The sequence below is a fragment of the Podarcis pityusensis genome (genome assembly GCF_964106645.2).
Source record: "Podarcis pityusensis genome assembly, chromosome: 1".
NCBI lineage: Eukaryota > Metazoa > Chordata > Lepidosauria > Squamata > Lacertidae > Podarcis > Podarcis pityusensis.
Window position 1 is genome coordinate 30,437,005 of NC_138028.1, and position 16,466 is coordinate 30,453,470.

General features: G+C 43.6%; 1 protein-coding gene across 4 annotated transcripts in view; it reads right to left on the reverse strand.

Annotated features, from left to right (window-relative positions):
• Positions 1–322: 322 nt before the first annotated feature.
• The window catches only part of ESRRB (estrogen related receptor beta), a 153,975-nt gene continuing 137,831 nt past the window's right edge, over positions 323–16,466 (reverse strand). For all 4 annotated transcript variants that reach the window (XM_080978654.1, XM_080978655.1, XM_080978653.1 and 1 more), the window contains 3 exons: positions 14,184–14,345; positions 6,494–6,763; positions 323–4,896 (listed from right to left, as the gene is read on the reverse strand). In XM_080978654.1, coding sequence (XP_080834780.1) covers positions 4,652–4,896; positions 6,494–6,763; positions 14,184–14,345 — 677 coding nt within the window. In that variant the 3' untranslated portion in view covers positions 323–4,651. The remainder of the gene's footprint in view (positions 4,897–6,493; positions 6,764–14,183; positions 14,346–16,466) is intronic.

Below are 16,466 nucleotides of genomic sequence, written 5' to 3' on the forward strand. Positions count from 1 at the left end.
TCTGTAACCTGAAGCGTCTGTAACCCGAGGTACCACTGTTCCTGGATGTACCATAGTGTAAAGCAAATCTCTCAGTGTGATAAGGTGAAGTGATGATTCAGAATACTCAATAAATGCAACCTCAACAGGATTTGTTTGTACATTTGTTTTATTTCTCAGTTTGTTCGAAATGACCTGTACCACAAGAATACGATTTATTTAATTAGTTATTTGACAGTTTTTTCTTTCTTTCAGGAGCAGATAATAGTTGAGTAGTTACTGTTTTATTTCACTCTTGGACTATGACACCCTGCATAGTTTTGCACAGGCTTTCCCATTTTCCCCCCTTTGCTTGTTTTTGGCTTCTCTTAACCATCAAGTCACCAGAGCAGGACTGGCTTTGGACCACATGACTGGCCAAAAAACCTCAGCCACATACATTCTTAGGGTTTCTTTCCTTCCTTTTTTGATAGCTGCTTTAGCATGGTTTCAAAATACATGTTTGACATTTCTGAAGACATGAGTCAGTCTGGTTATGAAGAGAGAAGAAAATAACGCCCCTTATTTGGCATGAACAATACTGTTGGGTTGTGGTTTTGCAGTTTTTTCATATTTTCACTTCAAAATAATGCCCGCCTTTTTCTCAGGTGCAAGGGGTGGTGGGTATCGCACCACTGATCTGAAGTGATTCCCGTCAACTTGGGTGTTTGCTTGCTGGTTGCACTAAAGGCCAGAGACACCAGAAAAGAATGTGAATGCAAGCAGCATTTGTTGCCTCCGTGGCTCATTGGGAGGGTTGTATTTCAGAGCAGAAGACAGTGACCTATGTAAAGCTTTGGGAAGGAGAGAGTACACTGCAGGTTACAGGTAGGCACAGAAGTAGGGTGACACAGCTTCCTGGAAAGGGGGAGGTTGACAGATGTCATGCTTCTATTCTAGCAAAGGCACTTACCTGCATGCCTTGCCCTAAACTAATCCCGGGGTTAGCACTTGGGGACTTTATTACCTACTCCATGGAAGCTACTATTGTCTGAGGGTTTGCAGGTGTCAGAATCATTCTTGTACCAGTAGTTTGTACCTTACAAAATATTTGACTCCTATGTGCAGGACCGGATAATTGCTTAGTGCATGCTTGCACACACACACATACACTTTCTGCTAGTTCCAAAGGCATGGAACCAGAGCTGTCCCTATTGCTAAAATCTGAAGCTGGTCTGTGCTATCCACTCTCCCTATAAGATCTAAAGCATTACCAAGTTGCTGCTCTGGTTGATTGCTACTGTCTTCCTCAGATGTATGTTCTATTAAATTAATTTGGAATATGCGGCCTCAGCCCCCTCTACGATTATGGACGGTATCCACATAATGCCTTCCACCTCCACGTGGATTTCCACTTGCACAGTGGGACTCCCCCCCCGTCTTCTCCCCCTCCTTGCACCCTGCAACCTCCCCAAATCTGCTCTTGAGGGTTGGGGGGACCCCTGGAAGAGATTTAGGGGATTGGTGGTCAGAGGAGAGTGGAGAAGTCCCATTGTGCAACCAGAAATCCTTGCGCTGGCAGGACCATGGCAACCCTATATCTCTAAGATTAAACCATCGTCAAAATTACTGAAGGTTATGTGGTCTTCACTTAGTTTTCACCAGTCTTCTTCAACCTGGTGCCGTTCAGATGTTTTGGATTACAATTCCCATCCTCCCTGACAACTGGCCATTCTAGCTGGGGCTGATGGGAGCTGGAAACCCAAAAATCATCTGGGCGGCATCAGATTGCGGAATGTTGGTTGAGAGTGATGCAGCTATATCTCTGATTGAACCCAAAAGGGTGCAGTGAGTAATGGACAATCAGGCTCCACATGGCCTCTGACTTCAGAAAAAAATAAACACTGGTACAATATATCCTTGATTATGCAGAGGTGTGGGCAATGCCCTGCTTGAGAGCTTACCAGAATGGCCACAATTGGAGACAAAAGGCTGCACTAAATGGACCCAGCAAGGCAGTGACTTTATGCTCCAGCAACATAAGATGACCTTAGGCTATTTGCAAATGAACAAAGTGGTAGTTTTACAAACATGGGAACGAGAAGTATTTGTTCCCGCGTTTATTGCGTTTACTGAGTCTTCGTTTGTTTACTGCCCCAAAGTGGCAATGAAGGAGGGCTGCTTTAAATGAGCATGAAAATGCTCCTCCCAATAAGGACCCATGATTGAGGCCTGTAGTGCCAGGAACTCTTTCTCTGGCCTTTAGCAGAGAAATCCCGCAACCATGCTTTGCAAAGGAGAGACACAGGAACATAGGAAGTCTTGTGCAAATTTAGGTCTATTTGCCCGTAGCACAATATTATCTACTTTGATGTGCAGTGGGTCTGTAGGGTCTAAGCTGGGGGCCTTCCCCATCACCTGTGAGCTGATCCTTTTCAACAGAGATGCCAATAAAGGAACTCAGGACCTTCTGCATGCCAAGCAGGCGCTCTGCCAGTGAGCTACTGTTGTCCCCTACATGTGATGGCTATTTTGGAGAAGAATGACAATGATTGTTAGTAGGATAAAGAAAGCTGGGGAGAGAGGAAGGCTACTCTGAGAAAAGGAGCATCCATCAAAATACTTTCCCCCATGGGTGGAAAAGAAGTAGGGAGCCATTTTGAGCAGAAAACCAGAGCTGTTTGTCATCCAAAAACAAAACTGTCAGGAGATTGTAAGTATGGTCCAGCCCCAAATCAGTTGCCAACCGCAGGCGTCCGAAGGGAGCTTCGGGATTACTGTGTTTATTTCTGTCGCATCCTTCATAGTCATGGAAGACCAGTTTAGCAATCTGCTGGCTCCCTCCCTACCCACTTTTTCCCTCTTCAAAAAAGAGGACCTTTAGATTAGCATCTGGATGAAGCAGCAAAGTGAATTAGTACAAAGTAAAGAAGTTGAGACCTCTGTTCTGATTTACCTCAGGAAGCAGACAGAACACTGCCCAGCCCTCACTTGGCAAATGATATATATATTTTTGCCATCCATCCCTTTTATTGCTTTGGTTAGACCTATTTTCACATGTTGTTTTGACTACTCCCTTTGGAAGTAAAATTCACTTGTATGGTCATCTTGGCTTCAATGCTGCTTCTGCAACAGTGGGTTTAACTCTTGAACTCACTGCTGGATCCCAAAATATCCGTGAAAACAGACACACAAACACATCACCCTCCTGAAAAGCCACAAACCAGTCAAAGCCATCTGGACTTGTGGCTCTGTGGGACTGATGAGAAGAAAAGTAATTAATCTTTGAAAAGAGGGTTGGTAGGGGCCTAGCTAACTTGGAAGCCATTATTTTTATAAATATAACCTAGAAACCTTACCTCCCCAATCCCTTGATGGGGAGGGAGAAGCACTTCTAATTCTCAGAGGCACTCTCTTACTTATCACTTCAAGCCTGCCATTCAAAACAGGTTTTGGCTCAAATATAAGCCTTGCTACCCTTGCCTTCCTTCAGCTACATTCAAGCTGGATTCAAGCAACTGACCTCAATGAGAGAGTTGCCACAGTGGGAAAGGAATGTGGAGGCAAAAATTAAGTATCTTCCCTGGGTTGTTTTAGTTCTCTTAACATGGCACAAGCCCAGCAGGTGAGTTCTTCTAATTCTTCTTCTCCCCTACATCTCAGGGAATATATCCAATATTTGGATTTGGAGCTTGAAATCTATTGGTGAGGAAAGACTGGGAAATGCCCTGGTTTGGGATAACTTTTATTTTGGCCCACTCCCTGTGATTCCAGTGACCTCGGGCCATGTGGAGAAAGAAGGAAAGGAGGTAGAGGGTTTTCTTTTTCTTTTGAAATAGCACCACGTCTAGGAGGATGAAGGGATGACTGAGGGACTACAGCCTTGGAACAACAACAAAAAGTATCCAGCTATTTCCCTCTGCATGTTCTCACACAACAAGATCTTCTCTCTATTTCTCTCTCAAGGACATGTCTCCAGCTTCTCTAGTAACCACCACCGGGAATGTTATGATTGCACATGGGTAGGGGAAAGCCAGGTGCAAATATGCTGTACAATATCACAGGATATCTTACATGGTCAGGCCTGTCCTTCCCAGTAAGGAGGGCCTCTATGTACATGTTTTCTGTGTAGCTTGAGCACAGGAGGCAGCCATTCTCGACTTAAGAGATCCCATGACCCTCCTCCCCAAACAGACCACCATCACATGGACCACAGCATTGAGGAAAGGGGTCAAGCTGCAGACCCACTGATGCCCAGATATATTTTTTAATCTCCTCTCACGCCACCATGCTAAGAATGTTACAAACTCTTATTTTTCACCATTTTCTGCTTCAGTCCCCACACCCCTTCTCTTAGTTCAAAGAAGATAGGAATGGGCTGCCCTGGATAGTGCAAACAGCATCACTCTTAGGGGCTCCAGACTTCCTTTGGCTCCCTCTGCAAGTGCAAGAGCTTGTTCTATAATTTTCCAGAAAGAAAGAAAGGAGGGGGGGGGAAGAGTGATGTTGATTAAAAGAGTTTCCTTCTCTGTACACAATAATCTTCAGATGGATGTACAGACTGGCGTGGCTGCCAGATGGATGTTAAATAATTCTTCCATAATAAATGATTGGAGATAAAAGCCAGCTGCCACCTCTGTTTGGTTAGCTCCATGGCCGCGACCTTGGCTTCCAGTTTGCTTCCTGGGCCCTGTCAGACCTTGGCTTCCAGCATTTCTAGGAAGAGTTTGTGCATGGGGACCTTGCCCTGCAGTTTGATGCTATAGAAGTGCTGCACGGCCTTGGCAGCTGTTTGCCGCAGGAGGGGAAGGGTGAGCAGCAGCTTCCCCGCACGCCGTGGTTCCTCATGACGCTGGCTCAGCTCGTAATCCTGGAGAGCTTCGTGGAGAAGGTCTTGGAGTTTCTGCACTGCATCCATGTCCTCTATGTGCATTGAATCTGCAAAGAGACAACCTTTTATCATATGTGGTGGACCTGTCCCAAGGTGAAAGACTTCTGGGAAAAGATTTATAATGAATTGAAAAAAAATGTTGAAATAGACATTTATAAAGAAACCAGAGGCCTTTCTTCTTGGAATAACAGGTTTGGAATTGCCCAAGAAAGATGTTAAATTATTTTTGTATGCCACAACTGCTGCTCGTATTTTGTTAGCTAAAAAGTGGAAAACCCAAGAATTACCAACAGTAGAAGAATGGCAGATGAAGATGATGGACTTTTCGGAGCTAGCCGACCTAACCGGAAGAGTCCGCGACCAGAAGGACGAGGAATATCAGGAAGAATGGAATATATTTAATGATTATTTAGTTAAATTTGTTAAGTTAAATTAACTGGAAATAGCTTGCAGATACTTAATAGGCTTAGGATTTTATTTATGTTAAGTGATGAATTAATATGTTTAATTATATAAGGTAAAGATTTAAGGATGATAATGTTTAAGTTAAATTTCATAAAAATTGGGATTTGGAAAACTGTTAAAAGGACATGCAATGAAATTCAACCAAGGGGAAGCGAGGAAGTCACTTAACAAAGTTAATAACTGTAATTTTCAATAAGGCTATGATTTATGTTTCTTATGTTTGTTTGTCTTGTTTGTTTGTTTGTTTGTTTGTTTATAATATTGTGAAAACCAATAAAAAAATTTTGGGGAAAAAGAATCTGCAAAACAAACAAACCAGCAAAAAAGTGAGAGGGCAAATTTGCCTGTCCTTTAAGAAAAGCTGATGCACCCTTCTTATGCAGATCGCTGTCTTCTGAGGTGCGGTGTGAGAGGCAGCCTTCTCTGTGGCATGCACCACCTCCTAGATGGAACTTCCTGCCCTGGAGGTTAACACATATTCCACCAGCATTTGAGAACCTTTCTTTGTCTACAAGCCTTTGAGTCTATTACTGTTTGTGGCTGCAATCTAACTCCACTTGCCTGGGAGTAAATCCCATTGCATTTTCTAGGACTTCTGAGTAGACATGGTTAGGATTGTACTGTAAGTTATGGGTTCTTGTATTTTCAGTTCGGGATCTTATGGTTCTTTCTAACGCAATTTTCAGTGTTGAGGCATGGCTGTGTGTGTTTTTAATGTATCTGTTTTTCATGATGGAATGTTTTTAGATAGGCGTCTCTACAATGTGCAGCTGCCACAAGCCAGGTTCAAGCACTGGCTCTGTATCACAGAGCCTTTCAGTGGCAGTTTTCCAAGATCAAGGTAGCATTGGAGTTAGTAAAAAATGAAGTGAAACAAACCACAATGCTGGTTAAATATGAAATCACTACAACCCAGTGATCTGGAAGCTGTTTCAACAACTAGGGGGATATAAAAACTGAAGGAGGTGCTCAGAACATCCTTTCTACCTTGACCACCGTCAGACTGAACCAAAGGAATCATAAAGGAATGTTATCTCACTCTAGTAGTCTAGAAAGTCCCCATTTGGACCACATGTAAAGCTCATGAACCCAATGTCCAGCCCTATCTTTCAGTGAGACTTTCAGTTGCATGGGCGATGGTGGCCAGACTCTCATGTCCATTCCAGATGGTAACCTTACCTGAATTGGCAAGAGCCAAGGCCTTGAGTGTCACAAACTCTTCCTTCTCCACCTTCAGCTTCTTATACCTGCGCACAAGCTGCAGGATGGCCAGGTAGAGCTCCAGCAGGCCCGTCAAGCGAGAATGTTCCTCATCCATGATGTAATCTTCAGCATAGACCAATTTATCCTCATAGGGTAACGAGCGGTAGACGATACCCAGGATGAGTATCTCCATCCATGCACTCTGCAATAGGCTCATCTGGTCCCCCAGGGAAAGATTAGAAAAGCCTGGCAGGGCAAGAAGAGCAAGTCAACTTACGTACACAAGTAGGAGACGATGTTTTAGCACTGCCTGCTCCAAGCCCTGAAGCTCAGAAATCTGGTGGGGACTCTGTTAGGTCACCCAATGATGGAAACCTCAATATTCCCATGGGGAGCCCTTGGCCATAAACATTTAACCACAGTTCAAGGCAAAAAAAAAAATGCTCCTTTGACAAAGTGCTAAAAAAAATGAAACTTTCAATCATTTCACACACAGGTGTACCACATTTTAAGAGCCAGTTGCATTTGCAGTTCCACATGGTAAGCCACTTCCTATGTCAGGCATGGCCAAACTTGACCCTCCAGATGTTTTGGGACTGCAATTCCCATCATCCCTGACCACTGGTTCTGTTAGTTAGGGATGATAGGAGTTGTAGTCCCAAAACATCTAGAGGGCCAAGTTTGGCTATGCCTGTCCTATGTAGTTTGGGTGATTTTAACCATTCCATGACACACATGGATTTTGTAACGAATACTTTTATTCACACAATCCCATTTGGAATCACCTTCAGCTTGCCACATACGAAAGCTTCCCATTTGCTTTGGAAGCTGAACACATGATTGAAAGAAAGAGTAAAGACTCAGGAGTTTTATTTAAAAGGACTGATCTATGTAATTTAGGTGGAACAGCTGCCTAATAAACCATGTATACTATAAACAAATAAATGTAGAGCTGTGGATGTGTTTTCACACTTGCTGCCATAGAATAGCATTAAATACTGCCATGTGCCTGGCTATTAATGTTAGGCTTGCTTATACTTCACACCAACAAGCTTTGTAGCATTTAATCACAAAAGTCCATTCACAATCCATTAAGTCCATTCAGGCTGCAAACAGAAGGACCTCCTCGATGAGTGCAACTCCCTTCCAAAAACAGAAGTTCATTCCCTTTTCAGAAAAAAAAGTTAGGATCCAAGTCAATTTTTCTTAACAATGGAACTCAGTCCAGTTTTATAACATTGCCTCCACCAACCAGAGGATCATTAATGTTACTTTAGGACCCACAGGAACAAACAGCACCTACTCTGACATGAACACCAATTTGGGTACCAGGCTGACCAGACACTGAAAAGCCATGAATGAGAACTGAACAAATTAGAACTAGTAGCATTTATTGAGATCCCCACAACAGAGGAATGCTGTGCTTGAAAACTACATGGTAAGATCATGTATGTTGGCAGGAATTTTTCTAGGTGGTGGTGGGGATGCAAAGTACATACTAAATGGGGGCCTGGCTAGTTTCTCTCACACACAAAAAGAATAGTTCCTGTACGTTTTGCCTTATAACTAACTCAGATTCCACAAGTACTAGAAATGTACTCTCTCACTTCCTTTTTCTTTTTTAACGTGAAAACTGGGGCTCTGGAGATGATGGTTCATTCGGAGGGAGGCAGTGCCACCTGGCCTGTCCACCTGCTCTCAAAACTGGAAAAGTCAGAAGGAATCTGGGAGATGAATAACATACAGTCCACACTGGAAAAATGAAATCAGGCATTACAGCCAGTGTGGGAAAGGAGGCAAGGAGATGGGCTTTGTTTCTGTGTGAAACACAAGTGTAAGAAAAGGCCACTTCCTATATCACAAATTTCTTAATGTGCCAAGGACAAATGTCTGTCTACAAGTGATTCAGACATGAGTTAGACACTGGGAGTAGTTTGGCATATGACTATCTGACTCACAAACAGACACAGGTATAAATTTCCCTCTGTTGCAACTTTACTCACAAGAATGTCATGGACATCTCACTTTTGCATGATGAAATTTTCCATTTTCACTCTTGAGATGCTCTTTCAAAATCACCAGACTCACACAAGAGTCCTGAAGAAATGAGGGGAACTGTTCTTGCTGAGGGAGGGAGACGATGAGAGTAGAAACACTACTGACAACTGAGCTTCTTCTCAGTATTTCCTGACTCTTCCTAGTCTGTCGCAACACATACAAATCCTACATATAAAGAAAGCATGGAGACTCAACCTAGCCCAAAGTCTGCCTGCTCCTTCCACAAAGAGTGGTTTATTTTCACACCTTGGTTACAACCAGGAATGGGGGAGAAATTCATTTTGTTTTATTTGCTTAATGTGAACCTAGATAACACCATACTTTCCAAATCAATATGCAAATCGAAATGCAGTTATCCTTATAACTCACTCTTCAACAAATTTTGTGATGCAGTTCTCACCAAACATATATTAGGGAAAACTAAGCACAAAACTGCATGTGAGCAAAAATAACCCACAGCAATGCCTTATATTAGGCTCTTGCAAAAATGGATATACTGCTTGCAAAAACTGATGTATTAGGATAAGTGTACCCCAAAATGTGTTTGAGTTTTTAAGGGTTTGCAAACTGATGCAAACCGAATTTGAGATTGGAAAATTTAGAACATGACATTGACAGATTCATCTGTTCCTAGTAACAAACAAGGAGTTACCTAACATTTCTTGCCAAGTGTTGTAAGAGATCATTCTGGTTACCTTTTCTTCTTTTTGTGCAACTGCTTCACTGCTGCCCCACAGTTCCTCCTAAGCTCATTAACCTTTGACTCAGAGACGCTCCAGTCCCCCTAGCTGTGATTTACGCTCAGCAGGATGCCTTTATTCCCATAGTCCTTTGCTCTGGTACTCGTGCGCCTGCATCTGGGCCAAGGGAGCCAGTCACTGCAAGGATCATTTGATTTCTCTTGTTATCAACTTGGCAATTAACAAAAGAGCTGGTGATTGCTGTATTGACTGGTCGGGAGTTCCATTTTTCTGTCTCAGCTATCTCAGCCCAAGGAAGTGAGGGCAGAGGGATGGGTTAGTGGTATTTATTTATCACTACACCATGTTTTGTGTTTGTGTTGCCAGAGGAGGTAAGGGGTGATAATGGCACGGCAGTCCTTGGACATCCAATTTCCCTTATCAGGCCACTGAATAGAAAAGAGGCCGCAGGCCACATTAATTAACAGATACCAATCAGCTGTCACGTGTTGTGTGTGCGTGTGTGTGGCCTGATGGGTAGGAGGGAGAGATCGATAAAGCACTGGGGAGGAGTACCAGAAGAAATAAGAGGACAGCTGAAGAGGAGGCTGGGACATCAGGGACATGAGCTGCAAAACCAACCCTTCTTGGCGAGTCTGAAGATGGAAAGGAGCTAGGCTAGACAGCTAGGTTGCAGTGCATTGCTGACCACAACCCAGTGCTTTGCCCTGTGTATGTCTGAATAACAACAAGCTGCCCTTTTAGCAAGGGAGCTGAGTTCTTCTCTTGCTAATCCGCATTTATGTAGCAAGAAAACTATGCTCACAAGTTCTGCTGAAGACCTGTAAACTATTCATCGTACTGACTTATTACGGTCAGTTCATTTATGCTTGACAATGTCCTAATGGAGGAAGGCGCTTCCATTCCATAACCGAGAACCATCAAAACGAAATAATAATCCAGCCACTTTAGCAGTTACAGAAAAAGTTCAATCTTTTCTGAGCCAGACAAGCAGACATCATCTGAAACAGAGTGAGAGATTAAACATCCCAACCACACAGAACAAGCAGTGCATGAGGTATTTGATCTGGTATCTCAGGGCCTCTTCACTCATTACACTAGGGATTTTAAGTCTATGCCTAAAGTGTGCAGCGTGAATGTGATAAACACACACTTGAAAATGTGTTGCACACAGGTACGTGAAACAGAGAACTGTTGATAGTAGATCCCTGCCAAGTGTACACACAGTTCTATGATGGGCAAAGAACACCCTGCCACTCCAAGTTCATATCCTGAGCATTGTGCTCAACACTGTAGCTGCGACTCTGGGACAAAGCAAGAGCACTTTCTCACCAACTCTGTCCAGAGAGGATGGTGAAATCCTCTTTGTCCGATTCAGACCTGATAGCTGTCATTCATGCCGCATCTCCTTGATATCCAACTGGGTAATGCAAGGTGTTCTATAGGGGGCTGGCATCAAAATCTTCTCCTTTACAAGAGGGAATTAAACAGTGGGATTCCTAACGCATCTGAGCAGAGAGCAGATCACATGCTGTGCAAGAAAATGCCATGCCCGCTGCAGATACCAGACTGTGAGCAAACAATGAAAGAAGCGCAGTGCTGAGATCAACGTCCCCCAATCTGGTGTCCTGAAAGTGTTTTGGACCACAATGTCCATCAGACCCACATGTTGGCTGAGGCTCACTGATAGGTTCACAGCTCTTTCCCTCATAATCACCAACAGGGTGGGTTCTTTCATAGACCACAAAGAGGGCTATGAATTCATGGGGTTTCAATTCTGGCTCAGGACTGTTTGAGACCAGTGCTTTTAAGTTAGTAATAAATTATCTGGGATCAAGATAAACCTAAGTCTGTGGTTGACACCAGTTATTCAAGAAGGTTTAAACCACAACAAACTATAAGAATGCCAACAGAATAACTACTTGTGAAGGAGCTGTACCACTCAGGGAAAAGATCTTGGATAGCAGTGGAAAGCTCACTGAAAAAAACAGTCAAATCAGTGTACTGTGGGAGTGAAAAAGGCAAATCCTGTGTTAGGAAGAATGAGTAGATGAGAATTAAAGGAGCTGAAAATAAAATGATTGCTACCATAATGCTATTATATAAATCTGTGGTGTAAATGGGCTTACAATACTGCATGCAGATTGGTTGCCCTTTTTCAAAAAGACACCATAGAATTGGAAGAGGGATAGAATAAGGCAGCTAAAATGGCCAGAGGGTTAGAGCATTCTCCCTATAAGAAAGGAATATTTGGATGATCTGTTGTGTTTAGAAAAAGATGTCAAAGGGGACATATCTCAGGTCACCCAGCGAAAATGATTAGCTCTAGGCTCGGGTCATTTTTTAAAAAATGCATGCATAACCATTTTATAGTGATGGCCACCAGCTTATGCATCTTTCTTAAAAATTAAAAATAAATAAACACACCAGAATATATAGACCTATAAATCTATGGCTCTAAACTAAAATGGAGATGGCTAGTATCTCTATCATGCCCTGTTTGGAGGCATCTGAGAACTGATCCAAATGATGGCTGGAGTGGCTAACTTTCCAGCTCCATCAGGCACACATTCCAGAAACATGGAATCTGTCCTGTGAGAACAAGGGTGGGGAATCTGAAGTTCTCCAGATGTTGTTGAACTACAACCCCCATCATTCAGTCTTCACCATTGGCCATCTTGGCCGGAGGCCACAGATTCCTCCTCATCCACGTATTAGAAAATTGTTGCATGCCTCACATTGCTACAAATAAAGCACATTACCTCATCCTTTCTTACAGAGAAGCATGCATAAGCTCCTCTTGGCCGTATCCCAACTGAACTTCACAGATTCCCTCTGAAACCTGTAGTATTTGTACCCATGGGTGTAGAAACCTATTCTTTTTTAGACATTTGGCAGCAGGAGCTACCAGAATCTTTAGAGAGAGGGGGAGAGAGAGAAGAGAGAGAGAAAACACATAATTTGTGGCAAGTGGAGTTCATAATCTGTTAATTTATTATCATCTCTGTCATCCTGGAGGGCCATTAGCAGCTGTAATAAAGAGAGATGTAATTATAGGATCTGAGGCCACTCTAGACACAGCTGCTGTCACTCCACTAGCCATATTTCATCCTGTGCGAAGCTCTCGTCTTCCCAGCAAGAGCAGCAGCAAAACAGTCACCCAAAGAGCCCCTGTCATCACCCCTCCACAGAAGTCTCCCCTTCCTGCAGGGAGACACAGTGATGGGGAACCAAGGTACAGGTGATTAATGCAGGGGCTGGGTGTGAAGCATGAAGAAAGGGGAGTCCTGTCCAGAGGGGAAGACAGCCTTGGTAGGGAAGTAATAATATTTGCTGAACACTATTAAAATGTATTCCCCCCCCCCCCAATTGCTGAAGAGTGGCTTCAAGCTTAATTGGACCCATGTGCTGACATCACTGAGAGGGTCCTTGCACAGTTGTTTGTCTGAGGCAAGTTTAGGAATTAATGCAAACCTGAAAGTTGTGCACATGTACACACATACTCACAGCTTTCAGAGATTTCATTGGACGAAATCAACATATTGCCTTATTATTCAGAAACTTAGGACCTAACTATATTGTTACCCTTAGATCATTCTTCCTTTTCTATCATGCTGTCAACTCACTCTGGGCCTGTCCGCACTGAGTATTATTTAGCTATTAATTCACACACCCCATTTGAATTAGCTTTGGGTTTGTCTGTGAGGAGCAACTTTGTGGACTTTTCCATTGCAAAATTTCAAAACAATGGGAAAGGATTTCACAAAACGGTACATCAGAACACTTTGCTTTTAGAAGTAATGGGACAGGATGTGATCAAGGGCTCTCCAGTGAAATGCAACCATAACTTGCACTGTAATCAGGCAAGTAACAAATGTACTACCGGGGGGGGGGGGGATGCTCCACATCTTTCTAGACAAACAGACAGAAAAGAAAGTGTGATTATATCTAACCTGCTTGGAAAATGTGGTATCTCCACAACAGCAGCTCTAACAGCAGCTCTACCTGGTCAACAACTGTTTGGATTGTGCACTAAAAATGGGAAAGTACACTGACCTCACAAATGTTCTTACAGGAAGGGGCCTCATCAATATGGAGATGGTAGCCTGAGTATTAATAAGTTGTCGTCTGGTGTAGTTTGTTATTATCCTTCCTGTTAATTCTTCCCAGCTGCTGGGTTAGTGGAGCAATCCAGACAGAGTTTCCTTAATCAGCTGCATTACACCGTTTGTGCTGAATCAGGCCCTGGCAGATTGTGCAGCCAGTGAGTGGGGTAATCCCCGTTATGACAGGCCTCCTTCAAGAAGGGCACCACTGGGATTAAGATTTGCTGAGAAGCAGTATCCAAAGACTGACCTCCTTTCCCAAGTACCCATCAGCTGGAGTTTTCTCAGTTCAAAGCTAAAGCTATAAGATAATCGCAAGCATCTAAAGATACATTAATTTACACCAATAAATCAATAACTGCATTGGAATTCTGATTGAAAGCGAGGAGTCTGTTGTAAACTAGGAGTCCTCTCATAACCTCTATTTTCTATTGAACTCGGGTTCTCCTTGAGGCTGCTTCGCATGGTTAAAAGAGCAGCAAAAAAGCAGGGGGATGTGTGTGTGTGTGTGTGTGTGTGTGTGTGTGAACTATTCCCACTTCAATTTGTTGCTTCTCATAATGTGCAACAAGAGAGGTAGATCCCTCCAAGGCTGCTCATGGGTTAAAGATTCCCACTGCATTTTTATTCCATTTGCAAAATGTGGGGGCTGAAGCTGCAAAATCCTGGGGGTTTTTTTACACACAAAATTTCAGAGCTCCTCATCAGGCAATGGCAGCTTCCCTGTTGAAAATGATAAACTAGTGCCCATGACGGTAAGTCACCACAACCATTTTTTGCCCCCCACCCTTAGCTTCTTACCTGGGATGTGCTTTGCCCAGCCAATGATCACAACCAGCTCTCTGTCTGCCAAATCACAGAGCGTGGTCAGAGCTTTTATGTCGCTCTCCGGCATGGTAGGGTCAGGCATAGCATAAATCTTTTCCGGCTCTGCCACCAACAAGTGGGAGACGATCTTGGTCACTGCAAATTCCAAAGCAGAAATCAGTATGTGCATCTGACGAACCTATGCAAGTAGCTTAAAACTCCACTCTCTGAAATAAAGGTGAGATTATTTTTGCTTGGGAATGCCAGGTATGTAGGAAGCTGGCTCCTGTCTGATCATACTGTTTGTTCCTCTAGCCCAGTATTGCCTTCTCAGAGTTGTGAACAGCTCTCCAGAGACCATGGCGGAGGTCTTTCTCATCCCATGCTACCTGCTCCTTTTTAAACTGGAGGCCCCAGGGATGGAACCTGCAACCTTTTGCATGCAAGGCATGTGCCCTACCACTGAGCTACGATCAGTCCCTGATCCTATCATAGATATTTACATGTGTTAATTACTGATATACCTAAGCATCCTTTGCCAAGATATAAGTTTTCATTCTGAACACTCTGCATATTTCAACTGATAATTGTTTTACCATGTATTCTGGCTAATTAATACTGATAGGAAGCTCACATATGGACATTCTGGCTGGAATAAATGGGGAATCTTCTGACATGGGGGGAAATGTAGGGAAAACGGCTTAAGGAAACACCCCTGTGGAAATTAAAATAAACTACGGTCCATTTCTCACGTCTGCCTCAAATATTTCCCCAGCTTTCTATTGTAAAATACTTATTTTTGGAAAGTGAAATGGCTCTTAATGTGTTTGAGTCCACTGGTACATTAATAGAGGGGACCTCATCCTGTTCTGACCACTCTCTAGAACAGGGTTCAGCAACCTTTTTCAGCTGTGGGCTGGTCCACCATCCCTCAGACCATGTGGTGGGCCGGACTATATTTTGAAGGGGGGGGGGGAAATGAACGAATTCCTATGCCCCACAAATTACCCAGAGATGCATTTTAAATAAAAGCACACATTCTACTCATGTAAAAACATCAGGCAGGCCCCACAAATAACCAAGAAATGCATTTTAAATAAAAGGACACATTCTACTCATGTAAAAACACGCTGGTTCCTGGACCGTCTGCAGGCCAGACTGAGAAGACGATTGGGCCGCATCCGGCCCCCAGGCCTTAGGTTGCCTACCTCTGCTCTAGAACATGCAGCTGATCACTGGTGCTGCAGGACCAGCACAGATGGTGCAGTCTGTGTGGCTTGGCTGAACTCTGGCACAAGGTGCTCTTGGCGGGAAGGGTAATATATCTTTTCCAGGGATAGTTTCTCCACCTCAAACCAAAGTGCTAGTAGCTGGGCAGACATTAGAATAAGATCTATGAGCAATGAAGCAAGACCTTCCAGAAAACTAAGACCCTTTACCATTTTTGCTTAGGTGTGCACCAAAGATGTCTTAAGTGTAAAGTATCAAAGCAAAAAGCACAGGTATCATACAGGTATAGGCACCAGGGAATCTGATAGGCTAAATCTCCCCCACTGAGTTCAGACTCAGTGGCAAGCTCAGGATTTCCTCTGCATAATAATAATAATAATAATAATAATAATAATAATAATTTATTATTTATAGCCCGCCCATCTGGCTGGGCTTCCCGAGCCACTCTGGGCAGCTTCCAACAAAATATTAAAATACAGTAATGCATCAAACATTAAAAGCTTCCCTGAACAGGGCTGCCTTCAGATGTCTTCTAAAAGTCTGGTAGTTGTTGTTCTCTTTGACATCTGGTGGGAGGGCGTTCCACAGGGCAGGCGCCACTACCGAGAAGGCCCTCTGCCTGGTTCCCTGTAACTTGACTTCTTGCAGTGAGGGAACCGCCAGAAGGCCCTCGGCACTGGACCATGTGTGAAATGCCCCAGTAATAGATTCTACAATGCATGGAGCATAGAGATCTATGATGAACAGGTTGCCAGGCAGCTAGCAGGATCATGCAAAGCTGGAGAATCATCATGGTGAGATGGGTAGGCCACCAACTTCACCTGCAAGCTGATCTCTTGTAGATTTAGGGAAAGGCCAGGTGTTCCCTTAAACCATGTATCTGAACAATTGCCCTCGGTTTCGGTTTCAGAAAAGTCTCCGAGGACACTAACTCATGCGGCTCCCTAATTAAGACAGCTGAGAACTGGTTTCCTACGAGGAACACTCAGGGAGAGCAGCACAGTCCCACAGCACTATGTTAGGGGAAAGGAAATGGAGGGCTTGCCC